This window comes from Salmo trutta, chromosome 9 (genome assembly GCF_901001165.1).
Source record: "Salmo trutta chromosome 9, fSalTru1.1, whole genome shotgun sequence".
Classification (NCBI taxonomy): Eukaryota; Metazoa; Chordata; class Actinopteri; order Salmoniformes; family Salmonidae; genus Salmo; species Salmo trutta.
In genome coordinates, this window is record NC_042965.1 from 32,024,705 (window position 1) to 32,043,522 (window position 18,818).

The 18,818-nt window shown below is 49.1% G+C and overlaps 1 protein-coding gene across 6 annotated transcripts in view; it reads right to left on the reverse strand.

Moving 5' to 3' along the window:
* The window catches only part of LOC115200406 (dedicator of cytokinesis protein 8), an 85,856-nt gene that overhangs the window by 37,588 nt on the left and 29,450 nt on the right, over positions 1-18,818 (reverse strand). For 4 of the 6 annotated variants that reach the window (XM_029763463.1, XM_029763462.1, XM_029763464.1 and 1 more), the window contains 10 exons: positions 17,963-18,138; positions 16,770-16,841; positions 14,370-14,478; positions 10,076-10,288; positions 9,889-9,974; positions 8,758-8,824; positions 3,199-4,608; positions 895-975; positions 634-793; positions 361-494 (listed from right to left, as the gene is read on the reverse strand). In XM_029763463.1, coding sequence (XP_029619323.1) covers positions 361-494; positions 634-793; positions 895-975; positions 3,199-4,608; positions 8,758-8,824; positions 9,889-9,974; positions 10,076-10,288; positions 14,370-14,478; positions 16,770-16,841; positions 17,963-18,138 — 2,508 coding nt within the window. The remainder of the gene's footprint in view (positions 1-360; positions 495-633; positions 794-894; positions 976-3,198; positions 4,609-8,757; positions 8,825-9,888; positions 9,975-10,075; positions 10,289-14,369; positions 14,479-16,769; positions 16,842-17,962; positions 18,139-18,818) is intronic. The other 2 variants (XM_029763467.1, XM_029763466.1) reach the window with 1 other exon arrangement.

Genomic DNA, 18,818 nt, shown 5'->3' on the forward strand with positions numbered 1-18,818 from the left:
GACATCTTTCCTCTTTTCCATCAACTTCATAGGAAGGTATTGAGCAGTGCAACTCTAAGTGTTGTTATGAGACCAACTCTTGGGCTTATCCACAGTTGCTAGTAGGATGGAAAAATGCACCCTTGCAGTGTGATGGCAAGTATGGAGAATGTATGGTATGTCTATATGATACCTGGCCAGGTCTTATCTGGTGTCTGCTCTGTGGATTATGTGTGGAATGAAAGAATGCCTTATCTCGAGGTGATACCCACAAGGTCAAGCATTCTCTGTCTAAGACATTCTCTGAGCTTAGCGATGCTTATGTCACGGGATCGATGTTTATATTGTACAGCGTGTTGTTTTCTCTGCATGTGTTCAGACCTGCTTGCAGAAGGTGCTGATGGTGATGGTAGCAGGTTTGAAGGCAGACATGTTACACTGGTCTTCCATGGTACCGAACCTCTCCGAGTTCCTCCTGGGCAACTGACCTCTCTTTTCCAGACTGCTGGATTTACCTGGATAGGGGAGGAGAGGTCAGTCAAGTCAGGTACAGAAAAGTAAAGTAAGATTAAACAAGCCTTGGGCTCAGGCAGTACACGTTTCGCTAACCAGCTTATCACGCACGCACACGCACACACAAACACACACACACACCGTTGATGCTGTCAGAGTCGGTGGTGTCTCGGTCCAGTGTGGCGGTGCTGATGACGTTCATGATGTTGACTGTAGCCCAGGCAAAGGGCATGCGGTAGCGACCAAGTCTCTGACAGAACATCTCAGACTGATTACGTAGCTTCTCCAGCTTCTCCTTGTTCTGACCCAGGGAACCACACAGAACCACAATTACAACCTATAGCTGTGTGTGTGTGTGTGTGTGTGTGTGTGTGTGTGTGTGGTGTCCTCATGGCACTCTACCTTTGCTGAGTCAGTCTCCTTCATGACCATGTATGGTTCCGCACAGTCACTGATCTCTCCCTGCTGCAGCACCTTCTCTATCTGAAACACAGCCAGGACACAGAGGTACATCACTCTGAAACACAGCCAGGACACAGAGGTACATCACTCTGAAACACAGCCAGGACACAGAGGTACATCACTCTGAAACACAGCCAGGACACAGAGGTACATCACTCTGAAACACAGCCAGGACACAGAGGTACATCACTCTGAAACACAGCCAGGACACAGAGGTGCATCACTCTGAAACACAGCCAGGACACAGAGGTGCATCACTGAAACACAGCCAGGACACAGAGGTACATCACTCTGAAACACAGCCAGGACACAGAGGTACATCACTCTGAAACACAGCCAGGACACAGAGGTGCATCACTCTGAAACACAGCCAGGACACAGAGGTGCATCACTGAAACACAGCCAGGACACAGAGGTACATCACTCTGAAACACAGCCAGGACACAGAGGTACATCACTCTGAAACACAGCCAGGACACAGAGGTACATCACTGTCCAGTTAATACTGTACACAGGGATCTATGGAGAGTTGCATACTGTATGCTATATTAACCCACAGATTGATAGGGGCACCATATGTAATATGTGTGAGGAGGTAGACACATCAGGGCTGTGGGTTCAATTCCAGCTGGGGCCAACCATATGGAAATGTATGCAGGCAGTACACTACTGTTAAGTCACTTTGGATAAAAGCCTCTATTAAAATGGCATATATTTAGTTCTATAGTGTTTACTGTAATTACCAGCAACTGTAGATACTGTAGGTGCCCTACAGACGTGTGTATCACCTGAACGAGCATGAACTGTAGATACTGTAGGTGCCCTACAGACGCGTGTATCACCTGAACGAGCATGTACTGTAGATACTGTAGGTGTCCTACAGACGCGTGTATCACCTGAACGAGCATGTACTGTAGATACTGTAGGTGTCCTACAGACGCGTGTATCACCTGAACGAGCATGTACTGTAGATACTGTAGGTGTCCTACAGACGTGCGTATCACCTGAACGAGCATGTACTGTAGATACTGTAGGTGCCCTACAGACGTGCGTATCACCTGAACGAGCATGTACTGTAGATACTGTAGGTGCCCTACAGACGTGTGTATCACCTGAACGAGCATGTACTGTAGATACTGTAGGTGTCCTACAGACGCGCGTATCACCTGAACGAGCATGTACTGTAGATACTGTAGGTGTCCTACAGACGTGCGTATCACCTGAACGAGCATGTACTGTAGATACTGTAGGTGTCCTACAGACGCGTGTATCACCTGAACGAGCATGTACTGTAGATACTGTAGGTGTCCTACAGACGTGCGTATCACCTGAACGAGCATGTACTGTAGATACTGTAGGTGTCCTACAGACGCGCGTATCACCTGAACGAGCATGTACTGTAGATACTGTAGGTGTCCTACAGACGTGCGTATCACCTGAACGAGCATGTACTGTAGATACTGTAGGTGTCCTACAGACGCGTGTATCACCTGAACGAGCATGTACTGTAGATACTGTAGGTGTCCTACAGACGCGTGTATCACCTGAACGAGCATGTACTGTAGATACTGTAGGTGCCCTACAGACGCGCGTATCACCTGAACGAGCATGTACTGTAGATACTGTAGGTGTCCTACAGACGTGCGTATCACCTGAACGAGCATGTACTGTAGATACTGTAGGTGCCCTACAGACATGCGTATCACCTGAACGAGCATGAACTGTAGATACTGTAGGTGTCCTACAGACGTGCGTATCACCTGAACGAGCATGTACTGTAGATACTGTAGGTGTCCTACAGACGCGTGTATCACCTGAACGAGCATGTACTGTAGATACTGTAGGTGTCCTACAGATGTGTGTATCACCTGAACGAGCATGTACTGTAGATACTGTAGGTGCCCTACAGACGCGTGTATCACCTGAACGAGCATGTACTGTAGATACTGTAGGTGTCCTACAGACGCGTGTATCACCTGAACGAGCATGTACTGTAGATACTGTAGGTGTCCTACAGACGTGCGTATCACCTGAACGAGCATGTACTGTAGATACTGTAGGTGCCCTACAGACGTGTGTATCACCTGAACGAGCATGTACTGTAGATACTGTAGGTGCCCTACAGACGTGTGTATCACCTGAACGAGCATGTACTGTAGATACTGTAGGTGCCCTACAGACGTGTGTATCACCTGAACGAGCATGTACTGTAGATACTGTAGGTAGATGAGATGGGTATCTTACCTTGATGACCAGGTAGATGTCTGGGGAGGGGTAGGTGATGGAGAAGATGGCTGGGTATCTTACCTTGATGACCAGGTAGATGTCTGGGGAGGGGTAGGTGATGGAGAAGATGGCTGGGTATCTTACCTTGATGACCAGGTAGATGTCTGGGGAGGGGTAGGTGATGGAGAAGATGGCTGGGTATCTTACCTTGATGACTAGGTAGATGTCTGGGGAGGGGTATGTGATGGAGAAGATGGCTGGGTATCTTACCTTGATGACCAGGAAGATGTCTGGGGAGGGGTATCTGATGGAGAAGATGGCTGGGTATCTTACCTTGATGACCAGGTAGATGTCTGGGGAGGGGTATGTGATGGAGAAGATGGCTGGGTATCTTACCTTGATGACCAGGTAGATGTCTGGGGAGGGGTAGGTGATGGAGAAGATGGCTGGGTATCTTACCTTGATGACCAGGTAGATGTCTGGGGAGGGGTATCTGATGGAGAAGATGGCTGGGTATCTTACCTTGATGACCAGGTAGATGTCTGGGGAGGGGTATGTGATGGAGAAGATGGCTGGGTATCTTACCTTGATGACCAGGTAGATGTCTGGGGAGGGGTATGTGATGGAGAAGATGGCTGGGTATCTTACCTTGATGACCAGGTAGATGTCTGGGGAGGGGTAGGTGATGGAGAAGATGGCTGGGTATCTTACCTTGATGACCAGGTAGATGTCTGGGGAGGGGTAGGTGATGGAGAAGATGGCTGGGTATCTTACCTTGATGACCAGGTAGATGTCTGGGGAGGGGTAGGTGATGGAGAAGATGGCTGGGTATCTTACCTTGATGACCAGGTAGATGTCTGGGGAGGGGTATCTGATGGAGAAGATGGCTGGGTATCTTACCTTGATGACCAGGTAGATGTCTGGGGAGGGGTAGGTGATGGAGAAGATGGCTGGGTATCTTACCTTGATGACCAGGTAGATGTCTGGGGAGGGGTATCTGATGGAGAAGATGGCTGGGTATCTTACCTTGATGACCAGGTAGATGTCTGGGGAGGGGTAGGTGATGGAGAAGATGGCTGGGTATCTTACCTTGATGACCAGGTAGATGTCTGGGGAGGGGTATGTGATGGAGAAGATGGCTGGGTATCTTACCTTGATGACCAGGTAGATGTCTGGGGAGGGGTAGGTGATGGAGAAGATGGCTGGGTATCTTACCTTGATGACCAGGTAGATGTCTGGGGAGGGGTAGGTGATGGAGAAGATGGCTGGGTATCTTACCTTGATGACCAGGTAGATGTCTGGGGAGGGGTAGGTGATGGAGAAGATGGCTGCTCGGGAGAGGGTGGAGTGGTCGGTCTGTGGCGTGTGGGGTTTCAGGAACCCTTTAAACTGGTCTGAGTTCAGATCACAGTAGAAGTTCTCGGATATCTGAGGAAGTCAAACAGAGAGGGTCAGCGTTAGAGTTCATCTCAGTGGTGGATTACATGAGTGTCCATTCATCTCATGGTAGATAATATGGCTGTTGAGGCACCAACTGGAAAGAAATTGACAGAAATAGTGGAGAGACAACCTGAACTTGTCCAATAAGAAAAGCTCATTTACAATTTCCGTTGCAAAACATTTCGCTATGGGGTGCCCTAATGAACTAATTCCAGAATAGGAATTAGTATAGGGACACAGGCCTTATTCCTCATCCGATGTTCCAGCTGGTTTGTGTCCGACAGGCTTCTGACCTGTGTTATATTAGAGACTGGTCGCCATACAGAGTACTGTTTAACCCATTCCCTCACCCAGCTGAGAGCTCTACTCTAAATCACCATCACAAAGACAGTAGTCTGGCCCTACTGTACTACCACACAGACAGTATTCTGGCCCTACTGAAAAATCACAGACAGTAGTCTGGCCCTACTGTGCTACCACACAGACAGTCCTCTGGCCCTACTGTAAAACCACACAGACAGTAGTCTGGCACTACTGTACTACCACACAGACAGTCCTCTGGCCCTACTGTAAAACCACACAGACAGTAGTCTGGCCCTACTGTACTACCACACAGACAGTAGTCTGGCCCTGCTGTACTACCACACAGACAGTAGTCTGGCACTACTGTACTACCACACAGACAGTAGTCTGGCCCTACTGTACTACCACACAGACAGTAGTCTGGCCCTACTGTACAACCACACAGACAGTAGTCTGGCCCTACTGTACTACCACACAGACAGTAGTCTGGCCCTACTGTACTACCACACAGACAGTAGTCTGGCCCTACTGTACTACCACACAGACAGTACTCTGGCTCTACTGTAATACCACAGACAGTACTCTGGCCCTACTGTAATACCACACAGACAGTACTCTGGCCTTACTGTAATACCACACAGACAGTACTCTGGGTCTACTGTAATACCACACAGACAGTACTCTGGCTCTACTGTAATAGTACTCTGGCCCTACTGTAATACCACAGACAGTACTCTGGCCCTACTGTAATACCACACAGACAGTACTCTGGCCCTACTGTAATACCACACAGACAGTACTCTGGGTCTACTGTAATACCACACAGACAGTAGTCTGGCCCTACTGTAATACCGCACAGACAGTAGTCTGGCCCTACTGTACTACCACACAGACAGTAGTCTTGCCCTACTGTACAACCACACAGACAGTAGTCTGGCCCTACTGTACTACCACACAGACAGTAGTCTGGCCCTACTGTACTACCACACAGACAGTAGTCTGGCCCTACTGTAATACCACAGACAGTACTCTGGCCCTACTGTAATACCACACAGACAGTACTCTGGCCTTACTGTACTACCACACAGACAGTAGTCTTGCCCTACTGTACAACCACACAGACAGTAGTCTGGCCCTACTGTACTACCACACAGACAGTAGTCTGGCCCTACTGTACTACCACACAGACAGTACTCTGGCTCTACTGTAATACCACAGACAGTACTCTGGCCCTACTGTAATACCACACAGACAGTACTCTGGCCTTACTGTAATACCACACAGACAGTACTCTGGGTCTACTGTAATACCACACAGACAGTACTCTGGCTCTACTGTAATAGTACTCTGGCCCTACTGTACTACCACACAGACAGTACTCTGGCACTACTGCAATACCACACAGACAGTCGTCTGGCCCTACTGTAAAACCACACAGACAGTACTCTGGCCCTACTGCAATACCACACAGACAGTAGTCTGGCCCTACTGTAAAACCACACAGACAGTACTCTGGCCCTACTGTACTACCACACAGACAGTAGTCTGGCTCTAGGAATGACCACACAACATTTCTGTGGTATTCTGGATACAAAGTTATGGAACACTTTTCTGTAAGGGTCCTTATGAATGCAAAATATATTATTTATCTCGGCAGTGTCATTATTGAATGTTTCGTAACACTTTACCTGTAGTCATCATCATCATACAGCATACAGCCTACATAACACTGTCATAGATGTGACATGCTAACTGTCCCAGGCAGAGATCTCACAAAGTATTTTCAGTGAATGTAACGTCTTTAAGGGACGTCCATTTCTTACATTTCCTCAATTCCTCACGTCCTCTCTTATCACCTACCTCCTTCTCGTTTTAGAGGAAAACATTTTAAGGGGATGGACATAGGATCTTTTCGTCTAATACACTCAGAGAAGAAGGCAAGGAGAGCGGGTGCAACAAATTTAGGAAAGACAAATTGAGAAAGAGCCTCTGTTTCTCCGGCTCCTCCCTTGTGACTGTGTCCTGAGAAGAGGATGACCCTACGGTGACCCTGTACGCCGTGAGTGTCATGTTAGGTCCCATTACAAACCCATTTACAACAACCTCATTCCACATGTCACATTATGAGTCTTCTACAACAGTCGTTAACACTTCATAGCAGGACTGATGCTGCTGCAAGCACAACATAACACAGCATGGATTTCTTCCTCGGTATCACTCAACTTTCATCTGAAGCAGGCAGAAGAGTGTGACAGTTCCAAATGTGTTGTGTGTGTGTGTGTGTGTGCGTGTGCGTGTGCGTGTGCGTGTGCGTGTGCGCGTGCGCGTGCGCGTGCGTACATATATTTGGGACAACACTTCAAATGTCAACAGTTAATGTGGTCTACATAGTGATTGCATTGCAGTGTATTAACTTTAAAAGCCAAGAGTTCCACAGGACTTCATATTCATTTTGATGAAACACAGCACAGCTGATGATTGCTGGCTGTGTTCTAAACATCTGGCATAAACCTCCCAATCCCCTGGACGCACCACGATCAGTATGATCATATTCTACTGTAGGCCTACAATACACACACCACGGTTGGCCTAATAATCACAACCATCTTCGCTGTAATAATCTTTCATATACCTGTTGTTTTGGTAGTGTGTACTGTGACCATCTGTCAGTCAGGCAGGACAGGATTAGAGAAATGTTTCCAGTGAACTATATCAACATCTGCTGCATATTTCCCAGATGTGAAATCAAAACCGCATTACAACACTGCATTTCACTGCAGAGAAACGGTAAAGAGAAAGATAGAAATAGAGAGACAGACAGACAGGGAGGGACAGACCAAGAGAGAGACAGAGACCGAGACAGAGAGAGCGAGACAGAGGGAGACAGAGAAAGAACCTCAGTCACCAAACCCCTCTGTTCCAGATTGAGTCATGTCAAGTGTAATAAGTTCAAAAGGCTGGACAGTATGTCGTCCTGGTCCATGACTAGGGGATGTTTCATGGGCCTACAACATGGTGCCTTTGTCAGGCCCATCTGCCTCCTCCTCTAATCAATTCAATAAAGAGGATGTTGTGTTAACCTCCACAATAACATTGTGCCTTATTGATATTATGGAGAAGAGCATCATCTGGTTCCCTCGCCATGCAGGAGATGCAGTATATAATAAAGGGAAAGGCAGTACAAAAAGACTAGCACTTTGAGACTGCCCAACCAGGATGCAGTGTGGCCAGACCACCAAAAGGTCAGCGGCTCAAATCCAAACGTGGTGCCCTTCAACCTTAAAACGCTAAATCGAATCCTAAAACCATCCAGCTGTGCAAGTCCATAACACACATGCTACTAGTTTTGGCTAACAGAACTGTGTTTGGATAGGAGAGTAGTGTGAATCAGATGGGTTGGTTGTATGAACACGGCTATGCTTGGTCGACTGGAAAAGCCTCTCAGTCCCAGGGCTTCCGAACGTTCTGTCTACTGTGGCTAAAGTCTTCGGATATCCCACTGATCCATCACTTCACTGACCAGCAACACAAACCTGACACACTGGTCATGAGATCACCAAAAAAAGATAAAGCAAACCTTGCCGACGAACTGATTAGAACATTTCCTGACTATCGTACATGTTGAATCGCAACTGTTGGCCGACAACCAGCGCGTGATCTACTGCGCACGGCCGACGTTCGCTATGGTGTGTCTTGTCCTTAACACGCATTAACCTCAACACCTTCAAGCTTCAACAACATGAAGGCAATGCTATTCTTCGTGACCTTATAACACACAGTGGGCCAAAGTATACAGCACTGTAAAAACCCTTCAGAAGGAAACCCCTACTGTACCTTTTTCTTCTCTCTCAGGTCGTACAGAGCCAGGGTAGCAAATAGTGGTTCAATGTCAATCTCAAACCTATGGAGGACAGGGGAGAAAATATATCAGCCTGTCATTTCACAGCAGTGTGTCGACCAGCCAGCAAACATTGTCAATAAGCCTGACGTATAATGAACTTTTATCTATTCTATAAAGTTCTGCATTGTTGATTGAGAAAGCACATAAGCATTTTGCTGCAATTGTGTATGCGGCGAATACATTTGATTTGATTCTATTTATCAACTCAGGATACTCAACAGAAACATGGATTGTGGGTGCATGCACTCTCATAGCATTGAGACTTGGAACTGAGCCAATCGAGTGATAAGCCCAACTGAAATTTGGGACAGGCAGCTGCCAAAACAATGCTTAGAGATGATGAAGAACTTAGCTGAAACCTTTGGCAACTTTACGGTGTGGGAGAAGCAGAAAGAGAGAGAGAGAGAGAACAGAGAGAGAGAAAGAGAGAGAGAGAGAACAGAGAGAGACAGCGAGAGAGAGAATGAGAGAGACAGACAGAGAGATACTAGCCCACAGAAAGTGTGTTAGAGAGGGAGAGAAAGGGAACGTGTCTCACAGAAAGTGTGTTAGAGAGGGAGAGAAAGGGAACGTGTCTCACAGAAAGTGTGTTAGAGAGGGAGAGAAAGGGAACGTGTCTCACAGAAAGTGTGTTAGAGAGGGAGAGAAAGGGAACGTGTCTCACAGAAAGTGTGTAAGAGAGGGAGAGAAAGGGAACGTGTCTCACAGAAAGTGTGTAAGAGAGGGAGAGAAAGGGAACGTGTCCCACAGAAAGTGGTGGTCTAAAGGAAAGGTAACAACCACTGTACTGCAGAGCTCCCAGGCTAAAGGCTATGGTTCAGAGCAAACAGAATGGTCTCCAACTTAACAATGGTCTGTCAGTTGCAGTAGCAGACAAAAACAGGCTAAATGTTGGGAACATTTCCCCATCATTCATATTGTGAGATAATCTTCTCCTTCTCACACCAACTTTCTGTGGGCGACACACCTTCCCTCTCTCTGCCACCCTGTCCCACACAACATGTTGATTCTCACATACAGGTACAGCTATTTTCCTTCCATGAAAGGTAGTGTAATTCCCATACTTGATGGCCTGACACCGGATGATGATCCGGTCTCCCATGTGCTCTTTGGGACAGTCAGGAATGGGCCGGATCTCCACTGCATCATCCTGGAATACCAAAGAAATGTCATGGGTCCAGCCACTCAATTCAAGTCAAGCATGCACAGAAGGATTGACTGTATTTATATGTGTGTGTGTCCCTCTCTCACCTCGTCGGCGGGTGGGTACAGGGCAAACAGCTCAGGGTGGCGGTTCCCCTGCCGGGCTTCCTGGTTGAACCTGTCCAGGTCGTCATGGTTACTGAAGTGCAGCAGCCCCTCCACTCTGGGGTCAGGGGTCAGACCAGAGCGGAGGTCAAAGTCAGAGGAGGTCAGGGTCCTGCTGGAGTCATCACTCAGTACCGCCAGGGACGGGGACTTCACCTGTAATAATATTAATAATGACTGGTATTAGGAGAGAGAGGAGGACAGGGACTTCACCTGTAATAATAATGACTGGTATTAGGAGACAGAGGAGGACAGGGAGCGAGAGGAGGACAGGGAGCGAGAGGAGGACAGGGAGCGAGAGGAGGACAGGGAGAGAGAGGAGGTGGGAAGAGGATGGAAGAGAGTCAAAATCCCAAAACAATGTTGAAATCTCCCAACAAAATTTTTTTGAATTCTCCCAACAAAATAATTTTACTAAAGTGTATTGCATGTAGGCCTAAATTAGTGTTCCAAATTATTGCAGCACTTTTAAGTGTATAGGCCGGTAACTTGCTATGCTATCGCAGTGGAGAGATAAGACGTCCATAGATGATTAACTGTGTGTGAACATCAAGAGAATCGAGACAAGCTCATGGAATCCATAACTAATGGGTTTCAACTCCAGGGGAGCCCATTAACTTCTAAGTGAAAGGGTGCCCCCTACCACCATGGAGAGATCATAGTTAATCAGAGAGCACTACGTCCATATGGAATCACACTGAGCTATATGACTGGACAGCTCTGAACTCTCAGGCTGTGTCCTGTTTTCAACCACCACCACCACCCCTACCAACCCCCTTCCTCCTCACAGCACCACCACCATCACCCCTACCAACCCCCTTCCTCCTCACAGCACCACCCCTCCACCCTACCAACCCCCTTCCTCCTCACAGCACCACCCCTCCACCCTACCAACCCCCTTCCTCCTCACAGCACCACCCCTCCACCCTACCAACCCCCTTCCTCCTCACAGCACCACCCCTCCACCCTACCAACCCCCTTCCTCCTCACAGCACCACCCCTCCACCCTACCAACCCCCTTCCTCCTCACAGCACCACCCCTCCACCCTACCAACCCCCTTCCTCCTCACAGCACCACCCCTCCACCCTACCAACCCCCTTCCTCCTCACAGCACCACCCCTGCACCCTACCACCCCCCTTCCTCCTCACAGCACCCCCTACCAACCCCCTTCCTCCTCACAGCACCCCCTACCAACCCCCTTCCTCCTCACAGCACCCCCTACCAACCCCCTTCCTCCTCACAGCACCCCCCTACCAACCCCATTCCTCCTCACAGCACCCCCTACCAACCCCATTTCCTCCCACAGCACCCCCTACCAACCCCCTTCCTCCGCACAGCACCCCCTACCAACCCCCTTCCTCCTCACAGCACCCCCTACCAACCCCCTTCCTCCTCACAGCACCCCCTACCAACCCCCTTCCTCCTCACAGCACCCCCTACCAACCCCCTTCCCCTCAAAGCACCCCCTACCAACCCCCTTCCTCCTCACAGCACCCCCTACCAACCCCCTTCCTCCTCACAGCACCCCCTACCAACCCCCTTCCTCCTCACAGCACCCCCTACCAACCCCTTCCTCCTCACAGCACCCCCTACCAACCCCCTTCCTCCTCACAGCACCCCCTACCAACCCCCTTCCTCCTCACAGCACCCCTACCAACCCCATTCCTCCTCACAGCACCCCCTACCAACCCCCTTCCTCCTCACAGCACCACCCCTCCACCCTACCAACCCCCTTCCTCCTCACAGCACCACCCCTCCACCCTACCAACCCCCTTCCTCCTCACAGCACCACCCCTCCACCCTACCAACCCCCTTCCTCCTCACAGCACCACCCCTCCACCCTACCAACCCCCTTCCTCCTCACAGCACCACCCCTCCACCCTACCAACCCCCTTCTTCCTCACAGCACCACCCCTCCACCCTACCAACCCCCTTCCTCCTCACAGCACCACCCCTCCACCTACCAACCCCCTTCTTCCTCACAGCACCACCCCTCCACCCTACCAACCCCCTTCCTCCTCACAGCACCACCCCTCCACCCTACCAACCCCCTTCCTCCTCACAGCACCACCCCTCCACCCTACCAACCCCCTTCCTCCTCACAGCACCACCCCTCCACCCTACCAACCCCCTTCCTCCTCACAGCACCACCCCTCCACCCTACCAACCCCCTTCCTCCTCACAGCACCACCCCTCCACCCCCTCACCCTTCATTCCTCTTCTCTGTTGCAATCCTGCAGTAAATCTGCCTAATTTAGTTTCAAATATTTCGTTTGAATTACTGAAATATTTTGGCTTCTTCAACAATCCAAAAATGTAAGGGGAAACATCCATCCCTCTTCCATCTAACCTCCACACCCCCAGCCCTGCTTAGCTGTGCCCCTATCCCACAGGATTACTAATGACCAGTGTGAAGCAGGGGACCATTAGAGGCTGACTGACAATAGGCCGGTTCTTCCCCTCTCTCCCTCTCTCTCTCTCTCTCTTTGGCCTGGAGCGGATGGGAAAGACACGGCTGGAACAAGGGTCTTTGGTTTGGGTGATTAGGACTTGGTAAGGCTGGGGGATGGGGCTGGGGATGGAGCTGGGGGATGGAGCTGGGGCTGGGGCTGAGGAGCTGGGGATGGGGCTGAGGAGCTGGGGATGGGGCTGGGGATGGGGATGGGGCTGAGGAGCTGGGGATGGGGCTGAGGAGCTGGGGATGGGGCTGAGGCTGGGGATGGGGATGGGGCTGGGGCTGAGGAGCTAGGGATGGACCTTGGGACTTGGGAGTGGGACTTCACTCTCAGGGCTTGGAGATTTGAGTTTGGGACTATGGACTGACAGAGGTGGGAGGCTGGAGAAGGGGGCTGGAGGAGGGGTTGGCTGGGTGCTGGCTGGAGATTTGGCAGGACAGAGAGCTGGATGTTGGCTGGGGCAGAGGGGGACTACATGAATATTCACGTCTCATTGTGTGCAGGTCAGGCTGGGTAGACATGAGGGAGACGGTGCCAGGATGGAGGTAATAGAAACAGGAAAAACACGTCTATGTTCAGTGTTATGCTCCCCAAACCCCCCTCCTCCCCAACCGCTCCCCAACCCCTCCGTTCCCCAACCCCTCCCCTCGCTCCCCAACCCCTCCGCTCGCTCCCCAACCCCTCCGCTCGCTCCCCAACCCCTCCCCTCGCTCCCCAACCCCTCCCCTCGCTCCCCAACCGCTCAGCTCCCCAACACCTCTCCAACCGCTCCGCTCCCCCTCCCCAACACCTCCCCTGGCTCCCCAACACCTCCCAACTGCTCCCTAACCCCAACCCCTCCCCTCGCTCCGCTCCCCAACACCTCCCCAACCGCTCCGCTCCCCAACACCTCCCCTCGCTCCCCAACCGGTCCCCCTCCCAAACACCTCCCCTTCTGCTCCACTCCCCAACACCTCCCCTGGCTCCCCAACCGCTTCGCAACACCTCCCTCGCTCCCCAACACCTCCCCAACTGCTCCCCAAACCTCCCCTCGCTCCCCAACCGGTCCCCCTCCCCAACACCTCCCCAACTGCTCCGCAACACTTCCCCTCGCTCCCCAACCGGTCCCCCTCCACAACACCTTCCCTCGCTCCCCAACCGGTCCCACTCCCCAACACCTCCCCTGGCTCCCCAACCGCTTCGCAACACCTCCCTTCGCTCCCCAACCAACCCCCAACCCCTCGCTCCCCACACCCCTCCCCCTCTGCTCCCCAACCCCTCGCTCCCCTCCCCAACCACCCCCCAACCCCTCGCTCCCCACACCCCTCCCCCTCTGCTCCCCAACCCCTCCCGTCACTCTGTCTCGCTTTCTATGGTTCCCTCGCTCTGTTCTCTCACTCATTTTCTCTACTTCTTTCTCTCCTTCTTTCATTGCACACTGATTAGAATTCCCTCACAAGAACAGAGATTCTAAAACTAAAAGACAATCTATATCTATCAATCTGAGGAATCAGGAGATATAGCTTGAAACACCTCTAGTATTCAGGTTTCATGTTGGGCATGTCATCTTTCTCTGATAGAAAAGCCAGGGTATTATGGTTTCTCTGATTATTTCCTTCCGTAATGTAATCTTTGGATCTGATACCGGAATGTCCTACTAAAGTACACTCTGAATACACATTGGTCCTCTGATAACAATGGGACTGACAAAACTGCTCCTTACGGACTAAACCCGGATTTATTTTGGAATTCCCTTTTTTGTTGTTGTTGTGTATGCACTGTTGTGTATATTGTGCTTACCGGTGTCTCTAGTTTCTCTGGCTGGACATCAGACTCAAATGTCTGTTTCTGCAGAGTTTTGTGTAGACTTGCCCGCTCCGAATATGCACTCCAACTATCTCCCTGGCACCTGCGCACACGCACACACATGCACACATAGTTACTGATAAACTAGTGGCTTTTTTATCTTATCAGAGCAGATTAGATGTAGTACTCCACCCCCCACATACACACAAAGCCCCAGGATGTGGATGAAAACCCTGAGCAGGAGACTGACTGTGTGTGTGTACACTACCGGTCAAAAGTTTTAGAACACCTACTCATTCAAGGGTTTTTCTATATTTTTACATTGTAGAATAATAGTGAAGACATCACAACTATGAAAAAACACATATGGAATCATGTAGTAACCAAAAAAGTGTTAAACAAATCAAAATGTATTTTATATTTGAGATTCTTGAAAAAGCCACACTCTGCCTTGATGACAGCTTTGCATACTCTTGGCATTCTCTCAACCAGCTTCATGAGGTAGTCACCTGGAATGCATTTCAATTAACAGGTGTGCCATCTTAAAAGTTAATTTGTGGAATTTCTTTCCTTCTTAATGCGTTTGAGCCAATCAGTTGTGTTGTGACAAGGTAGGGGTGGTATACAGAAGATAGCCCTAATTGGTAAAAGACCAAGTCCATATTATGGCAAGAACAGCTCAAATAAGCAAAGAGAAACAACAGTCCATTATTACTTTAAGACATGAAGGTCAGTCAACGTGGAAAATTTAAAGAACTTTTAAAGTTTTCTTCAAGTGCAGTCGTAAAAACCATCAAGAACTATGATGAAACTGGCTCTCATGAGGACCGCCACAGGAAAGGAAGACCCAGAGTTACCTCTGCTGCAGAGGATACGTTCATTAGAGTTAACTGCACCTCAGATTGCAGCCCAAATAAATGCTTCACAGAGAACAAGTAACAGACACATCTCAACATCAACTGTTCAGAGGAGACTGCGTGAATCAGGCCTTCATGGTCAATTTGCTGCAAAGAAACCACTACTGAAGGACACCAATAAGAAGAGACTTGCTTGGTCCAAGAAACACAAGCAATGGACATTAGACCGATGGAAATGTGCACTTTGGTCTGGAGTGAAATGTAAGATTTTTGGTTCCAACCGCCATGTCTTTGTGAGACGCGTGTGGGTGAGCGGATGATCTCCGCATGTGTATTTCCCACCGTGAAGCATGGAGGAAGAGGTGTGATGGTGTGGGGGTGCTTTGCTGATGACACTGTCAGTGATTTATTTAGAATTCAAGGCACATTTAACCAGCATGGCTACCACAGCATTCTGCAGCGATACCATCTGGTTTGCACTTAGTGGGACTATCATTTGTTTTTCAACAGGACAATGACCCAACACACCTCCAGGCTGGGTAAGAGCTATTTTACCAAGAATGAGAGTGATGGAGTGCTGCATCAGATGACCTGGCCTCCACAATACCCCGACCTCAACCAAATTGAGATGGTTTGGGATGAGTCGGAACGCAGAGTGAAGGAAAAGACTGTTGGAAAAGCATTCCAGGTGAAGAGGGTAGAGAGAATGCCAAGAGTGTACAAAGCTGTCATCAAGGCAAAGGGTGCCTATTTGAAGAATCTCAAATATAAAATATATTTTGATTTGTTTAACACTTTTTTGGTTACTACATGATTCCATGTGTTATTTCATAGTTTTGATGTCTTCACTATTATTCTACAATGTAGAAAATAGTAAAAATAAAGAAAAACCCTGGAATGAGTAGGTATTCTAAAACCTTTGACCGGTAGTGTATGTGTACCAGCAGTAGACAGTGGGCCTAGGCTGTGATAAGTAATCAGTGTGTGGTATGTGTGAAGATAACCCATCTGTCTATCACTGTCTCTCAGACATCTCTCTGTAGACAGACAGACCAGACAGACCAGACAGACCAGACAGACCAGACAGACAGCCTTGGTGGTGCATCTGAGAAGGAAACCACTGCACAGGTTTCCACTGTATAAACCACTGCACAGGTTTCCACTGTATAAACCACTGCACAGGTTTCCACTGTATAAACCACTGCACAGGTTTCCACTGTATAAACCACTGCACAGGTTTCCACTGCATAAACCACTGCACAGGTTTCCACTGTATAAACCACTGCATAGGTTTCCACTGTGTTGTCTGCACCAGTGGTCATCAACCCTGGTCCTGAAGACTGAGCCACTTGGTGTGCAGCCTTTAGTCATGCTGGCCCAAAGCCTGCACACCAGGTAGCTCTCCAGGTAGTCCAGGGTTAGTGACCACTAGCGTACACATACCTAGCATTTTACAGGTCAGTAGTCACAAGGGAAAGGAGATTAGGAAAGAAAGCAGCCCCTGAATGCGTCTAAGAGTTGATCAAAGGAAGTTTACCTCCTGCTGACCATCAGCCAGGGCTGGGTGTAACTCTGAACACAGTCCCTGACATGGGAATCCAACTCCACCCTACAGAGATATAGGCGGTCAGCGAGGGAATGAGAAGGATGTTAAAGCACACATACACACTCATTACATGCACACACAATCTTTTTCCCTCATTCTGCATTCCCATCTCATCAGCACTATCTGTAACATCACGTTCAAGGTGAGTGACAATCCTAAAACAATAAGATACCACTGTCAGAATATGTTCACTATTTCACACCCTCTTGGCTTGTAAGAGTCTTCTGAGGTATACTTATTCTATTCCATTAGAAGTGGGACCTAGGGAACTAGTGGGTGGGGTGTCATCTGGACACAGATATAGGTTGATAGTGGAGAAAGTTACTGGGACTATTGGATTAATAGCCAGGCTTAAATCAATGTCTAATCCAGAACTCTAGACCCTCACTGCTCTCTCCTAGATATGTGGGGATCTGATAGGCGTAAGGTCAGTCTGTTATATCTGGAGTATTTCTCCTGTCTTATCCGGTGTCCTGTGTGAATTTAAGTATGCTCTCTCTAATTATTTCTTTCTCTCTCTCTCGGAGGACATGAGCCCTAGGACCATGCTTCAGGACTACCTGGCCTGATGACTCTTTGCTGTCAGTCCACCTGGTCATGCTGCTGCTCCAGTTTCAACTGTTCTGCCTGCGGCTATGGAACCCTGACCTGTTCACCAGACGTGCTACCTGTCCCAGACCTGCTATTTTCAACTCTCTAGAGACAGCGGTAGAGATACTCTGAATGATCGGCTATGAAAAGCCAACTGACATTTACTCCTGAGGTGCTGACCTGTTGCACCCTCGACAACCACTGTGATTATTATTATTTGACCCTGCTGGTCATCTATGAACATTTGAACATCTTGGCCATGTTCTGTTATAATCTCCACCCGGCACAGCCAGAAGAGGACTGGCCACCCCTCATAGCCTGGTTCCTCTCTAGGTTTCTTTCTAGGGAGTTTTTCCTAGCCACCGTGCTTCTACACCTGCATTGCTTGCTGTTTGGGGTTTTAGGCTGGGTTTCTGTACAGCACTTTGAGATATCAGCTGATGTAAGGGCTTTATAAATAAATTTGATTTGATAAGCAATCTAGTAACATGGTTGAGTTTATTCTACATTGATCATATGACCATGCGACCCACCCCTCCTCCGGTACAGAGTGGCGTACGGTCCGACACTCCTTCTCCACCAGTTCTACTTCCAGGTCGTCATCGGGGAAATCTCCAAGCTCCTGCATGAGGGCGGAGTCTCCACTCCGCAGCTGTGACATCAGAAACTCTTCCAGGTCCAAGGGCTCCACCGCGTCATACGACTGGGGCTGGAGAGACAGAGAGAGAGGGGAAAGGGTAGAGACAGACAGATATCATACTATTATATACAGCAAGTGTACAAAACATTATGAACACTTGGTCTTTTCATGACATAGACATTAACTTTTCCTCCATTACATTATTGAGGTCACTTGTTAAATCCACTTCAAATCAGTGTAGATGAAGGGGAGGAGACAGGTTAAAGACCTTGAGACCATTGAGACATTGACTGAACATGTGTGCCATTCAGGGTGAATGGGCAAGACAAAAGATTTAAGTGCCTTTGAACGGGGTATGGTAGTAGGTGCCAGGTGCGCCAGTTTGTGTCAAGAACTGCAACGCTGCTGGGGTTTTCATGCTCAACAGTTTCCTGTGTGAATTAAGAATGGTCCGCCACCCAAAGGACATCCAGCCAACTTGACACAACTGTGGGAAGCATTGGAGTCAACATGGGCCAGCATCCCTGTGGAACACTTTCAACACCTTGTAAAGTCCAGGCCCTGACAAATTGGGGCAGTTCTGAGGGCAAACGGGGGAGTGCAACTCAAGATTAGGAAGGTGTTCTTAATGTAAAGGGAAAGGCCTTGTCAGTTGTACCACTAAATGCATTCAACTGAAATGTGTGTTCCGCATTTAACCCAACCCCTCTGAATCAGAGAGGAAGTTGAGAAGGGGCGAAGGAGACGGT